General features: G+C 37.8%; 1 protein-coding gene across 14 annotated transcripts in view; it reads left to right on the forward strand.

The window, feature by feature from the left end:
- The window catches only part of HDAC9 (histone deacetylase 9), a 487,213-nt gene that overhangs the window by 372,010 nt on the left and 101,614 nt on the right, over positions 1-13,589 (forward strand). For all 14 annotated transcript variants that reach the window (XR_010069838.1, XM_063324965.1, XM_063324968.1 and 11 more), the window contains 2 exons: positions 11,765-11,820; positions 12,063-12,150. Coding sequence is in view for 13 of the 14 variants with exons in the window: in XM_063324965.1 (XP_063181035.1) it covers positions 11,765-11,820; positions 12,063-12,150 (144 nt within the window). In the remaining variant the exon portion in view is untranslated. The remainder of the gene's footprint in view (positions 1-11,764; positions 11,821-12,062; positions 12,151-13,589) is intronic.

Consider the following 13,589-nt stretch of genomic DNA (forward strand, 5'->3'; position numbering starts at 1 on the left):
ATCTGCAAGGCATGATGTACAAAACCCAAATTATCCCCAGTCTAAACAATTTATAAAAGCTCCAGACCTGACGGACTTTGACATTTTATTTGGTATTTTAACAGCCCTATTTAAAGGTACACCATATGCAGCCAGAGTGCAGGCTTGCCCCAATAAACATTGTTGGAGCTAACATGTCTCCTTAATGAAACTGTTTATTCACTTTCCAGTCCAAATACTAATGGATGCAGTCCTGTTTCTAAAACCAAGAGAGAAATTCATATTTTAGAATTAGCATTGTGTGATGATTTTTAAAATTCAAAAATGCATTCAAACTTGAGAATTTTCTTCCTGTATGTCTGTCTTATTTCAGTCAGAATACGTTAGCTACGTATTTGGGGAGGGATACATATGTTTATGTGTATATATACATAGATATAGAATATATAGGTACACAAATGATAGTGTGCTCAGGCGAAATGCAGTACTATAGCTCTGACCCAATTGAATGTTGTTACTAAACTTCCACATTCAGACACCAAAATCATTAGCCAGGTACTACACAAAATGTACAAATTTTGAAATCTCAGATCAGGGACAGGGAGCATCATATGGGATCCTGTTGTGCACCCTTTCTGATGGGTATTTCATCCCCATTAAGCATTTTGGGCACAAAAAACTCACTGCTCATTATTCCCACTCAACGGGATTAATGAAAATGAAGAAGGATTTTTTAGATAGTTTTTACCTAAATCTATGCTCATACATATGTTGGTCTCGAAGGCAATATAAAAGCAAGCTTTGATAAGAATAATGAGGTATGTCCTGTGTGCAGCTGACACGAGCAGGGTCTGCTGCAGAACCTTTACTGCTTACCTCTGTACATTTGTGGTGTCTTTCCACAGTGTGAATGCTCTTGGTTGTTCATGTGAGTGTGATGGACAGCTGGAAAGAATCAAACATCAGCCACTGTGAGACCTTGGTTGCTACTGGCATTGCAACAGTCTGTAAACAAATATTTTAAATTTAGTACTACTTTGTAGTTTACTGTCAAATTATTGTTGATCCTGAATTGAATCTCTTTCTACAGTGCGGAGAGTTGAAGCAGTCTAATGCAACCTCTAGTTAAGAAATAGGAAAGGTAATTGTTCAATAGACATGACAAGTAGTTGGTTTATACCAAATCATCAAGAAAATAGGAATGGAAAGGACTTGCTGTGAAAGAGAATCCGGAATACTCACACCATTCCTGACAGGTGTTTATCTAACCTGCTCCTACACTTCCAGCATGAAGCCCAATGACTTACATGCAACCATGCCAACTGTATGAACTAACAATCTGCATGTGGTATTTATAATTTAAGGTTATGGAAAGCTTATTGAGGCCTGACTGACAGAAGAAAAGCATGCTAGCATAAGATCTGGTTATGCACCGATCCTGACATTAGCTAGTTTGTCAGAGTCCTCCTATGTTTGCTTTATCACTGCATCCATACAAATCTTGCTGGCAAGTTGCTCCCAATAACCTCATACGGTAAACGACACTAGGGAGATTTTTGCAGTGTTTTCTGGAGTTTTCTACAGGGTGTTCAGGATGGGATTTTAGGTAGCTGTGAGATTTTAGCCCCACAGATCTGTATGTTCCTATCTACCTTTATGACTTTACATGCTGCTTTTCCATCTTGCTGCCATTTTTCGTCTAGAAACACACATGTCGCACTGATCAGCTGTTTCTAGCATAGGGAAAATGACAATTCTGTAGTGTGCTTGTGAAGATCTGAGGGAAAGTAAAGCTGACCACTTCCATGTGCATTCATTGAGCAAATATGCATGCGAAGCAAACATTTGGGGCCTGTACTGTGAGCACTGAGTGGGAGGATTAAGCTCTGATGGGAATCTGGAATGATCTGCTGCAGCTTCACAATCTTCGGATGACAAAAAAACGCCTTCCAAGTATTGTGTATAAGCTATAACAGCTCTGCAACATGTAAACAGCAACATGAGAGCAGTAAAGAAACATGCTGTAATTTTTCCCTGGAAGTTTACCACCATGGATTGCTATCAGATGGTGCGCTGTCAGTTTGGTGTCATTTTAAGGAAAAAAAATTAATTATGAGATGGGACACACTGATTTGTTCTGAAATCCCACAGTTCTGTGAGAAGAGCTGCATGTCCTGAAGTTCACAGTGGCAGACTTAATACACAGCAAGGACTTCCCACAGGGCAGTGCTCCAGATTGCAGCAGAGGAGGCTGTGGACTATCTTCCCACTGCACTGGAGAATCACAGATGCCTGTTTCTGAAACAGCCACAGAAACGTTAGGATAACCTCAGAGTAACACTATCTAGCATAGACAAAGTCTGAGACAAGAAGCCTCAGAAATGAGAAACAGAAGTCATTCATTTAACAAGTGCTTTTCTGACATGAGAATTATCGAATTTGTCAGTGTAGTTGGGTATAAGCAGCCTAAATATTTCTTACAGCTTGATGAATCAATATATATGTTTTAAAAAATCTAACATGATTTTCCTAAAATTAAAATGAATATAATAGTTCATTTTATGGACAGTTATTAAATTAATTTTAAAAACAAATTATTTGCGATACTGAAGATAAATGTCTTCACTGCCTAGCTAGAGCATAGAAACTAAAAAACATAAACTGCCCTGTATTGACTGGCATCTGACATTTAAAGTCCATTTCAGGAACGACAGGACATTTCAATTTTTATGCTTATTACATGGTTTAGACTGATATCACTTGCATAGAGTGATGAGAGTGGGTTTTAACTATAGGTTCATGCTGCTAAGAAAAGGGTTGAGACTACAAAATAAATTATGAAAGTCTGCAGAACAATTGAGAGATTCACTACAGAGCTGGGCATGAGTCAAACTTGTACCCAAGGTGAAAGGTTCTTTACTTTATTCTGAATTTCCTGAGACTATCAGTCCCATTTCACACAGGTCTCATCTGAGAACAGCAACATTTTGTTCATCTGATTTGGAGAGTGTTCAAAAACTGATCAGGAGTTAAGAGTTCTCTTCACTGTAGTTCAAACCCCTTGTGAGACATCAGGTTTCTTTGATCTCCTTGACTAATGGGGAAAGCATCAGTATGACAGTGCTAAGGATGTAAAACAATAGGGTTTACTGAAATTCTACTGCTGCCATAATAGTAAACGAAACTACTGTAGGGTTGTTTTTTTTTAAACCACGACAAATTGTCCCTTCTCTGGGGAGTCTTAATCTGGATGTTTTCTATTTGATTATATCAAACAATCAAAATCAAGGATTGGGGGGTGGGCATTGCTTAATAATATAATTAACACTCACTGAGATACATTTGATACACTTTTGAGATAATATTTAATAGACAATAAAGACTCACACTGCCGAAATATATGATATGACAAATGTGATGTTATACTGAGTCAAATGCAATGCTTTTCCTCTTTCATGAATTTATTTACACATATGATGAATGTAGATGGCTTTTAATAATCTGCTGGGTGAACACAGATGTTTAGAAGAGTGGAGTATGCAGAACTGGGGGAATATAATTCCACTGCAGCCATTAGCTATATCCAATAAATACTTTTAACAGGTAAGAGAAGTCTTATGATATATTCCTTGGGGCTTGGGGAAGAAATACAGGCAGTGCCCTACATATAATTTCTTGCATGCGGTATAGTTTGTGAACTTGGAAATCATCGTCTCTAGCCTCTACCTAATGATTTTACCTTCAGAAAGAGGGCCCTAACAGATCTGCATCTGCAGAGAGAGCATTTCTTTCCTGGAAAAGTCTCCTAAGGTTCTCCGTCTTCTCTCACGTTGCCACAGGAAAATAGAGATGTGCTAGAAGCATTTTGCAAAAGAATATGGTACATGTGGAGGTTCAGTCTGTGACACACATCCTGTAGGACCCAAAGGCAGCTCTGCATCTGCAACTCACAGTGTCCCAGCCACCACCCTGCAATAATGAGGCAGATTTCAGGAGCGCATGGTCTAATAATGGCTTGGTGGCACTGGGAAGTGCTGTCCTGCCCTGGTTTCCCATTTATTTCCCATCCTGGCCTGGCTGCTTCCCTTGCATCGGCTAATGCTCAGCTCAGTTCACCTCCCCTCCCTGCAGGTGCGCTACTTCACTCACAGGCAGCTGGGCACACAGAGACTCTCCCCTTGCCTGCACCCAGCTATCCTGCACGGCAGGCGCTTCCCTCCTGCTGCTGAACTGGACGAGTACAGAGGTCATCCAGACCCCATATTAGACAAGTCTTAGAGGAAAATAAAGGAAGGTTTCTGCATCTGTGGTCTCTCTTGAGTTTCAGATTTCATTTATAACTCTTAGACCCTGCAGAGAATCTCACCTTTATGACTTAGCTTGCCAAATTATTGTTTTTTTTCTAAGAGTTTAGATTGCTGATATTTCCATTTTGTTAATCAAATTATTCATGCTGATGCTGCCACCTGTTTTGTTACCATATATTAGGTGTTTATTAAATGATTACTACTACTTTTGAGAAGTTGGAATTCAGATAGTGGATTATGGTAGTATGACAATTTTGCAGTAATTATACTTTGTTGAATAGTGTCCTTCAACATGTTATTTGTTCTTGTAATCGTTGTTTTATCGTGTGCTGTTTTGTGAACACTAAATGTGTCTTAACTTCTTTTCTGATAACAAGTTGTAAATTTGTCTGGCTGTCTTTTAATATCTCACAATTGACTGGCAGGAAAAAGAAATATAAAATTGTACCAGTGAAAAATATAATTTAAAAAGAGTATACCTAACAAGAACTTCTTTTTGCAATGGGAGATGACTTTCCATCATCATGGGCAACTCAGTGCCAGAGCAGACTGTGGAACTACTGAAAATCTAAATTTCTGAAATGGTTTTACTTCAGCCTCAGATGACCCCATTCAGTAATATGATAAGACGGAATTAATTATTTTAAGTACAGTACCCATAATAAGGATTACTGTCTAGTTTACTTTGCATATCCTTTAAATATGTCAACATTGGCCGTGGCAGCACTCTTTTTCTTGATGGAAACACGTAAGTGCCATATATTTTTAATTTGAAACAGAAGAGGCCTACACAATAAACTATCAAGAGCTGATAATATCTGTATAGTTATTCCCTATTTTTAAAAAAGTTCGAATGAATTAAGAAGCATTTTTGCAAAGGAACACTCAAGAAAAAAGACACGTAAGTTAAAAGCGCGGTCTGTGACTGTCTTGAACATCTACTTCAGCTGAATTGAGTGAACACAAGCCCTTTCTCTGCCTTATAGGTATGTGTGTGTGCATGTGCAACACACACACATGTGTGGAGTTGCCTGTTGATAGTTAGGGGTCATTTAACAGAATGAAAGCAATTGAAATGAGTTTCCTCCGAACCAGAATCTGATACGTTCCTGGGATGGTTCTTTTTCTTTCTGATATGTCAGGTTGAATCAATACCAAAATAAACCTGCGTTTGGTCATTGCTGCTCTGGTGTCACTGTATAATCTGTCGATAATTTACAGCGATCTTGAAACTCTCATTCCAAATGAGGTTGGTTATTACTGTTCTCAAGGTCTTTGTCACACAGGGCTATGGAGGAATCATCATAAGGTAAATTGTACTAACCTAGTGAATAAGCAGAATTAGCTTAATCAACACCCTCTTCCCCCCAAGCTTTTAATTTTCTAGTTTTAAAAGCATTTTGTACAAAAATTGCTCAGTCATATTTCACGGCTCTACTGCTATGTTTTCTTAGCACAGAAACTAAAATGTAGTATCTTTCTAAAGACAAAAAGAGCTGAAAACAAATGTCTTCCTAGTCCCACAGTGTCCTCCCTCCAGTAAAGCTTCTGGCCAGCAGATTTCCACGCCTGTCTGAACAACACCAACCCCTGCTCAGCTCCTCTGGTTACCTACAAAAATCTCCTTTCCTGGGAAGTGGTCTGTGCTCAGGTGCCTCCTGGACAGTGCTTCGGCAGGCTCTGCCCTACCCGTGTTTCTACCTCCCTGTCTCACCCTTTGTCCTATAACACTCTCCCTCTGCCTTAAAAAAAATTGCGCAATGTGTGGCAGCCACAAAAAGAGGCATTTTTTCCACAGCCAAGCACAGCATTTTTAACAGCGCATAGAGTGTAATAAACAGTAACAAATGAATGCTTATTTTACTGGTGTTAAAGATATGATTGATAAAAGCCATCAATCAAAGTTACCAATGAAGTCTTTGAGATAGTAGTTTGTATTCTTTGCTTTTACAAAGTTACAAAATTACAAAATTTTATATGGAACCATCTCGTATATACTTTATCCCAGCAATTATGGTTATATTTATAGTTGAATGACTGTTATTATTTCATATAGCAGCACAAATTTAATTATATGTGTGGTACATAGCTTATGTCCATGACCACTCTGTTCGTAAAAGTCTTTATCTGTTTTCTTTCCCAATATAGTTAACACTAGTTCTGGCTAAACAGGCCATCAGAGTTGTACCTAAGTTTGCCTGCAAACACCAACTTTTCACTTATATATTCTGGTGTTATCCTTCAAGACCTTCAGGAAAGCAGACAGGGAACTCTTTGTTTCCATCACAGTTAAATGTTTAATGTCCTTTTCTATGTTCTTGGCCTCTACTAGCTTCTTCTGCGAGACAAAATGGTATTCCCTCATGTCCATTACTGTTTTCTTGGCCAAGTCTACGTGCTGCTAATACTGCTTTGTTAAATCATGGGTCCTTGTTCACTGCATTTGTAGACCCCCAGGGCCAGATATTGATTCTTGCTCTGGCAGTATGAATAGCTTGTAAAATTGTCCTAAACAGGTACCTGAGGATTGCCTTGGCCTTACACCACTCACTCTTGTGCTTACCCTCCCTGCTGGATGGCATAGCTTGGGATCATGTTACGGCGTAAGTGACATTGGCAAGAATATGGTTATCTTCTCCAGGGTACTAGTTGCAAGGGGATTGTTGTTAGGCAGCCAAGACTTAAAGCAGCCCTGATGTTTGTTATTGTAGGAGTTAACTAAGCCAGAGATAGCAGGGTTAAAGATGGCACTAAGGCCACTTCAGTGGTTACACCCTGACAGATACACTGTATGGAGCACCTTTTAAATATGAAGAAATAGGGTTTTATGTAACTTTATAAGGATACAAAGTTGTATATATATATAAAATATAACAATATAAATTCTGACAGGAGGAATGGGTACATTTCTGTATAATAACTAAAGAAGTTTCTACAAAGAAATGAAGTGTTAGCTTCAGTGGTTCCCTTCTCATTCTGAATCCTGTGTACATTGAAGCAAAAATAAAACCTTTGCATTAAAAGCAAGTGAATGTCCAAAAATGCCATGTTTAAGCACTGCTAATTTTAAGACCTAAGGGCTAGATAGGTTAAGGGATTTAGACACGTAGAAAATAGAAACTTTAACACCTGACTTTAGGAGAATGTTGAGCTTCAAGTGTGGAATCCAGACCCTGAGTTAGGTACCTGGCAACCATATGAAATACACAGAGGTTCCTGAGAAAGCTGTCCTTAACAATGTGTGCATCTGCAACTAGCTACTGCACAGGACAAAGTTCTACCAAGAAATTTGCTCATCACTAGGGATTACACCCATTTTCCTGAAAGCCTTTTTTTCAAAGGTTATGAACTTCTGAATAGAATCACAGAATCACAGAACATTTGATGTTGGAAGTGACCTCAGGAGGCCAACTACCACGCTCAAGCAGAGTGACCTAGAACTAATTGCCCAGGACTATGTCCAGATGGCTTTTGTATATCTCCAGAGATGGAGACTCCCTCTGAGCAACCTGTTCTATTGCTTGGTCAGCCGCACAGTAAAAGAGCATTTTCTTACATCCAGATGGAGCCTCCACTGTTTCAACTTATGCCTATTGCCTCTTGAATAGTTTGGATAGATGGCATTGCTCTTTCGTACAGGGGTTTGCAGCTTAAAATACAAGTGCTTCCATTTCTTATCTTTTCAACTGGAAGGAATCCGTTTTTAAACTCCATATAAAACTGTCTTATCTTAAATTTGAGATTCAGTGGTGGTGTTTTGTCCTCTACTGAAGGACTGCTACTCTGCAGGAAATAATTAAAGATTCATAAGTCTGAATGAGAACTGAGGAAGAGTGTGGCTCTAGACCTACTGTTAGAAAACTCACTTAGACTGAAAAGATATGTCTCAATATCAACTTTCTGGACCACATAATCTAAATACACAAACAGGTATGGGAAGGATATTTACAAATTCATTCCCATGTTCAAGAAGGAGTTAAACCTGAGTCTTCTACTGTTTCAGTAAATGTTCTCAGAGTGCCTGCTGGGGTTCATTGCTATTTCCTGCATGGCACTGGCTTTTCTTGGAGTCAACAAAAAGCCAGAGGATTTTACTAGAGTACTATCAGGCTGAAGACAGCATACACTGCTTCTCAGGCAGGCTTCTCTGCAGGCCTGTTGGGCCAGACTGACTGCTTTGCTTTTACTTTACTTAGAACCTAGGCAGAGCAAGCTCCTCACTGCAAAACAAAGGGAAAAGTGATTCACACCTTGCCACAGTAGCCACATATTGCTCTAGGGCGAAATTGGCTACGTCTAGTTTTACCTCCCTGTATCATAGAAACACCAGTGGAACACTGCTGTGGGTGGTCAGTCCAAAGCCCTGGAGTAACCACCTGTGTTGTGCTATTGTCTTGTATATTTGTCTGGGAAAGGTTCAGGCAGAGGTATAATTGATGCCCAAGCATCATGTAGTCCAACCCACTAAGCCAGCACACTACAGAAAAGAATCAACTGTACCACCAAAGACAAGAAGGCCACAGTAGAATGTAGACCTCTGTTCTTCAGAAATAAAGAATCCAACTACCTATTTGGACTCATGAAAGAAGGGAATACTTAGCTTACTGTGGAAAAAGAATAATTTTTTTTCTTAGTTTTCATTAAAGATGGATCTGTCCATCTAAATGGATCTGTCTGCAATGGATCTTCTTTGTAACAGAGTTTGGGCAGACTTCTTTTTGTTCATTGTTCAAATATGCAGGTTTTAGAATATCTCTATACAGGCTTTACCCTTTATTCTCAAATTTAACTAAAGGTAATCATATAACGGCACAGACATGAATCCTTTTCCTAATGTTCACGTCTGTCAGTCAGTTTAATGTTCTGTCTACACATAAAGGTGTCTGTATCCTAGTATAAATAAGGCTCTGTACAAAAATGCTTTGAATTTATGTGTGTTGGCTTCATTTTCAACATATTGCTCTGTGTTAGTCTTTCTGTCTTTAAAGCAGATTTTTGCCTTTCTGTCTACTGTTCTGACCTCACTGTCTGGTATTTAAATATTGCCTGAATACATGAATTCACGTTCCGTTGTGCTAATGTACACTGATGGGAACATCCTGCATGTTCGTGGAGAACTGTAACAGTTAACTTAAGCCCTGATACCAGAAATTAGCTAGCTATAACAAAACAGGGCTTCCAAACAGTCTTGTCAAAGTAAGGGAACAGAAAAAAGAAGCCTGTACCATAATTGTCATGTTGTCAAAAAAAGCAGTGTTGATTTTTTTCTGTCTCTATATTGCCCCATGAAATCCTCTCAGAGATGATCATCTTAATTATATTGATCTTTTGGGAATGTTGGTAAAGTTAGATGATAATGAGCTGTGAGCTGAGCAGGGGCAGCTGTAAGACTTGCATGGACTTTTTCCAAATTCTTACAAATACCAAGAGAACAAAATACAGGTAGCATGATGCTCTCTCTAATAATACCCTCTTCTCTGAGTCTTTTTTCAGTTCTTTATCTGTACATTTCTCAGCATGTACTTTGTTTTTTCATAAACTCTATAAAAGAATTCTTCACAGAATTCTTCTCTAAGTCATTTTTTGTGTGAAAAGGAAATGTTAAAAAAAGCTCAAATAGATAAGGTATAGGGTTTTAGTTAAGAGTGTAAAGGTGGTTTGGTTCTGAAGATTAGTGAAGTCCACAAGGCCCTTTTTTTTTAAGATGTGGTTGATTTATAAGCAATTTATATTCCATCTCCAGGAATGCTTGCCTAAATAAGAACATATATATTAGTGCTGTCTTTAAGTTTTTTGTTTTGGTTACTGGTTGGTTTTGTTGTTGTTTTTTTTCAAATGTCAAATTTAATGCAAAATAAGGCATGATGTCAAATCCCCCAGATTCTTTAAATGGTGGCCAGAAAAACCACTCTTACAGATGTACTCCGTTTAGCATTATAGTTTAAGTTTGCATTATAGTTTAAGTTTAGCATTATAGTTTAAGTTTAAGTCCGATAGAACTTTGTCCATACTCCACAAAACTTTGCAACTGGATACTTGGATTACGTTTAGCAGCAAATTATATGAGATAGCCTGGTAGTATTTGTTTATAAATTAATGCCAGTGAAACAACATAGGTAGACAATTGCACAGGTACGCACAAACACACATTCATGGGGTTGTAAATAAACAGATTTCACAGGCACCGATGTAACTCCATTAACTGCCATATTGTTCCTCCTTATTTACACCCATGTGAGTGGAAGTTTAGTGATTATCATGTTTGTTTCAGATGAGTAAAGGCTGAAACATTGACATTTAACTAGCTTAAGTATACCAAACTGGACCACTTTAATACTGATTATTAAAATATAGAAATATTCCATCCTTTTTCTTTCTGTCCCCTCCTCTCTGAAAATACAGTGCTTAGTTGGTCTTGCAGCCATATATATACACATGGTATTTGTGTTAGGCTGCTTGAAAATGCAAGTTTGACTGGTATACCCATGCACAGATTATCATTTCTTATTTTTATGTACATGTTAATCGTCATTAATTTGATATCAGATATATAGCTGGATAGAACAGACTAACTGACTTGAGTAGTTGAAATAAAGAGTAAATTTGATGAAGTAATGGTGTTACTCCTGAGTCTGACTGTTTTAAGAGAAATTTGATATGATACACACCCTTATGAGACACTGCTTCTTGAATATATAATCTGACCTTCTGAGCAGAGCTACCTTGCCAGTGCTTCTACATTTACCCTTTACCTTACCCACACTGGAAGGTGGGAAATTTCATTTTTCTTATACCTTCAGTGACTTTAAAGGCAAAAAATTCTTTGATCATCACTGATCCTAGTGCTGCACTTTATGAAATCCATATACAATTCCAGAAAGTGTGTTAGAAATTGACTTTAGGGAATCTATTAAACTCGTGAGCGTGGCAGGTTCCCAAGTTTAATTTATGGTTTGCAGAAATATGGGATATTCATTGTCATCCTTTTTCTACTGTTAGGAATTACATGTGTGTGTATGTCTGAATTTATCATTTAGTCCATACAGAAAGTAGGGTCAACACTAACTAATTATGTAAAACATGTATCTCAAATGACTTTTATTTTGAAGCATCTCAAGCTGGAGTGATATAAGATTACATAAACTTAGACCAAGAATGGATCAGTGGTCTTTGCTTCCTTTTAAATGTGAATTCTAGACAGCAGAATTGATAATAATGGCTTTCTCATCCTGCCTTTTTCCTCCTCTTTAGATCATGTTCAGTGTGTATGTATGTATGGGCATGTGTGTATTTATATAAATTTATATGCCACTGTTCTCAAATATATTATTTCTGGCAGTACTATGAAAGGGTGATTGGACAGAAAAAGTGCTCAAGAGCCTCTAATAGATTTCAATCCAGTCTGCCTGCTGCTCTGTTTTGCACTGAGTCAAGTATTTTTTTAAGCTGATAATTGAAAACCTATCTTGTTCTTACAGAATGGCTTTGCTGTTGTAAGGCCCCCAGGCCATCATGCTGAAGAATCAACAGCCATGTAAGTACCAGGGAATATTGCCCATCTTGGAGCACTAAGGTTACTGGCAATCACCTGCGTTGTGCATGTCTCTGAAGAACTGTAATTGTTAGCAGATGACTGAAAAGGCTTTCTAGGTACTCCCAGAAGCAGATTTATGGCCTCAGAGATCATATAGCATTTTTTAAAATGTTCTGAACATTATTTATAGCTGTTTTCCTGACTGATTTGCTTTCTTATTTCTGTTCTTCTCTATTCCACAGGGGGTTCTGCTTTTTTAATTCGATTGCAATTACTGCCAAATACTTGAGAGACAAGCTAAATATAGGCAAGATATTGATTGTAGATCTGGTATGTATTCTTGGCAAGCATTGCGCTTTCAGTGCATCTAGATAAAAGATAATGAATTTGTATTTATATGTCAGACTTTCCTGCTTTTAATACCTACAAGTAATAAAGGTGTGCATTTCCTCTGATTTTGGGAACTCATTAAAGCCAGGATGGCAGTACTGAAGCCATAAACATCTATGTTTCACTTTAATGGTGTTAACTGCAATTTAATGAGAAGAAGGCACAGATCAGGGCAACTTTTATGGTCCTTAAATGAATTGATACTTCCACCATTAAAATAACCCTACAGAACCCGAGTTTACTTTTCCCTACAGAATACAAACTTTAAATAGTCAGATGTGCCCTAAAGAATGTTGTTGCTTTGGTAACCAAATTGGCCACTTCCCCCGGCTAGCAATGATTCGACTTGTTGTGTAACTTTGATATTATTAAACAAATCAACAGGTCATTCCCTCTAAGAAGTTTTCAAGTTACGTATGCCAGCTTTTGATGGTTCCCTGAAGGAAAGCTATGTGATTAAAAATCCACTTCATTGGATTAGTCTTGTATTTTAATAGAAGGCATTCTTACACAATGCTTAATATGTTTAACAAATGGATTATTTAAATGCAGATGACATTTGGCATGTTGTCTATATTATTTTCATGAATAATGAATTGGAGCTCTGCCTTGCACTTAAAGGATCAGCCCAATGCACAGCCCAAGGAAAGTTGAATGCTGATTTATGAGCACCATTTTTGTTTTCCTACAGTTCATGAGGAGGTGTAATAGGGTGTCTGACAAAGCATAGACAGGAAATGAACCCTGGCATCAAAACCTAACCTGTTACATCTGCACTTAATTAATTTTTGCAGGTGATAAAAGATTTAAAGACAAAATATGTTAAAGGGTTTTTGAAGTGCTAAATCTTGTTCATATCTGCACTCATAATTAAATCTTATTGTGAAGTCATGGCCTTACCATCTAGCACTTTTGTTCAGTTAAACATGCGTACTGGCTGTTGAAGAGAAGCAGAGAAAGGGGGAGTGTGGGAGAAGGAATGACAAGTGAAAAATGAGTGGTAGAATGAGTATATGGGTAGGTTGGATATTCTTAGAATGTTTTTCAAATATTTCTCAGTGTTCTACTACCACTTAGGAACATAATTATAACCTGAAAGAAACCAGTGTTTTTTAAAAATTCACTTCCACTGTATGTTGCATCTGTTTGCTGACTTGAATCTTACAGTTCATTGAGTTTTACTGTTGTAAATGGCGGCCAAAAGTGAACTCTATGTTTATTCTTGTTTTTTTTTTTAATTAGAAAAACCTATTCAAAGTTTGCATTTTGTGAATCTTTTTGAGTCTTTTTGACTGTAAGTGTTACATTCACCTTGTTGGGAAAAGAAATCACTTCCATTTGACTTATTCAGCCAATAAGCACTTAGAAATTCAGCTTCA

The sequence above is a fragment of the Chroicocephalus ridibundus genome, chromosome 2, assembly GCF_963924245.1.
Source record: "Chroicocephalus ridibundus chromosome 2, bChrRid1.1, whole genome shotgun sequence".
Taxonomy (NCBI): Eukaryota; Metazoa; Chordata; class Aves; order Charadriiformes; family Laridae; genus Chroicocephalus; species Chroicocephalus ridibundus.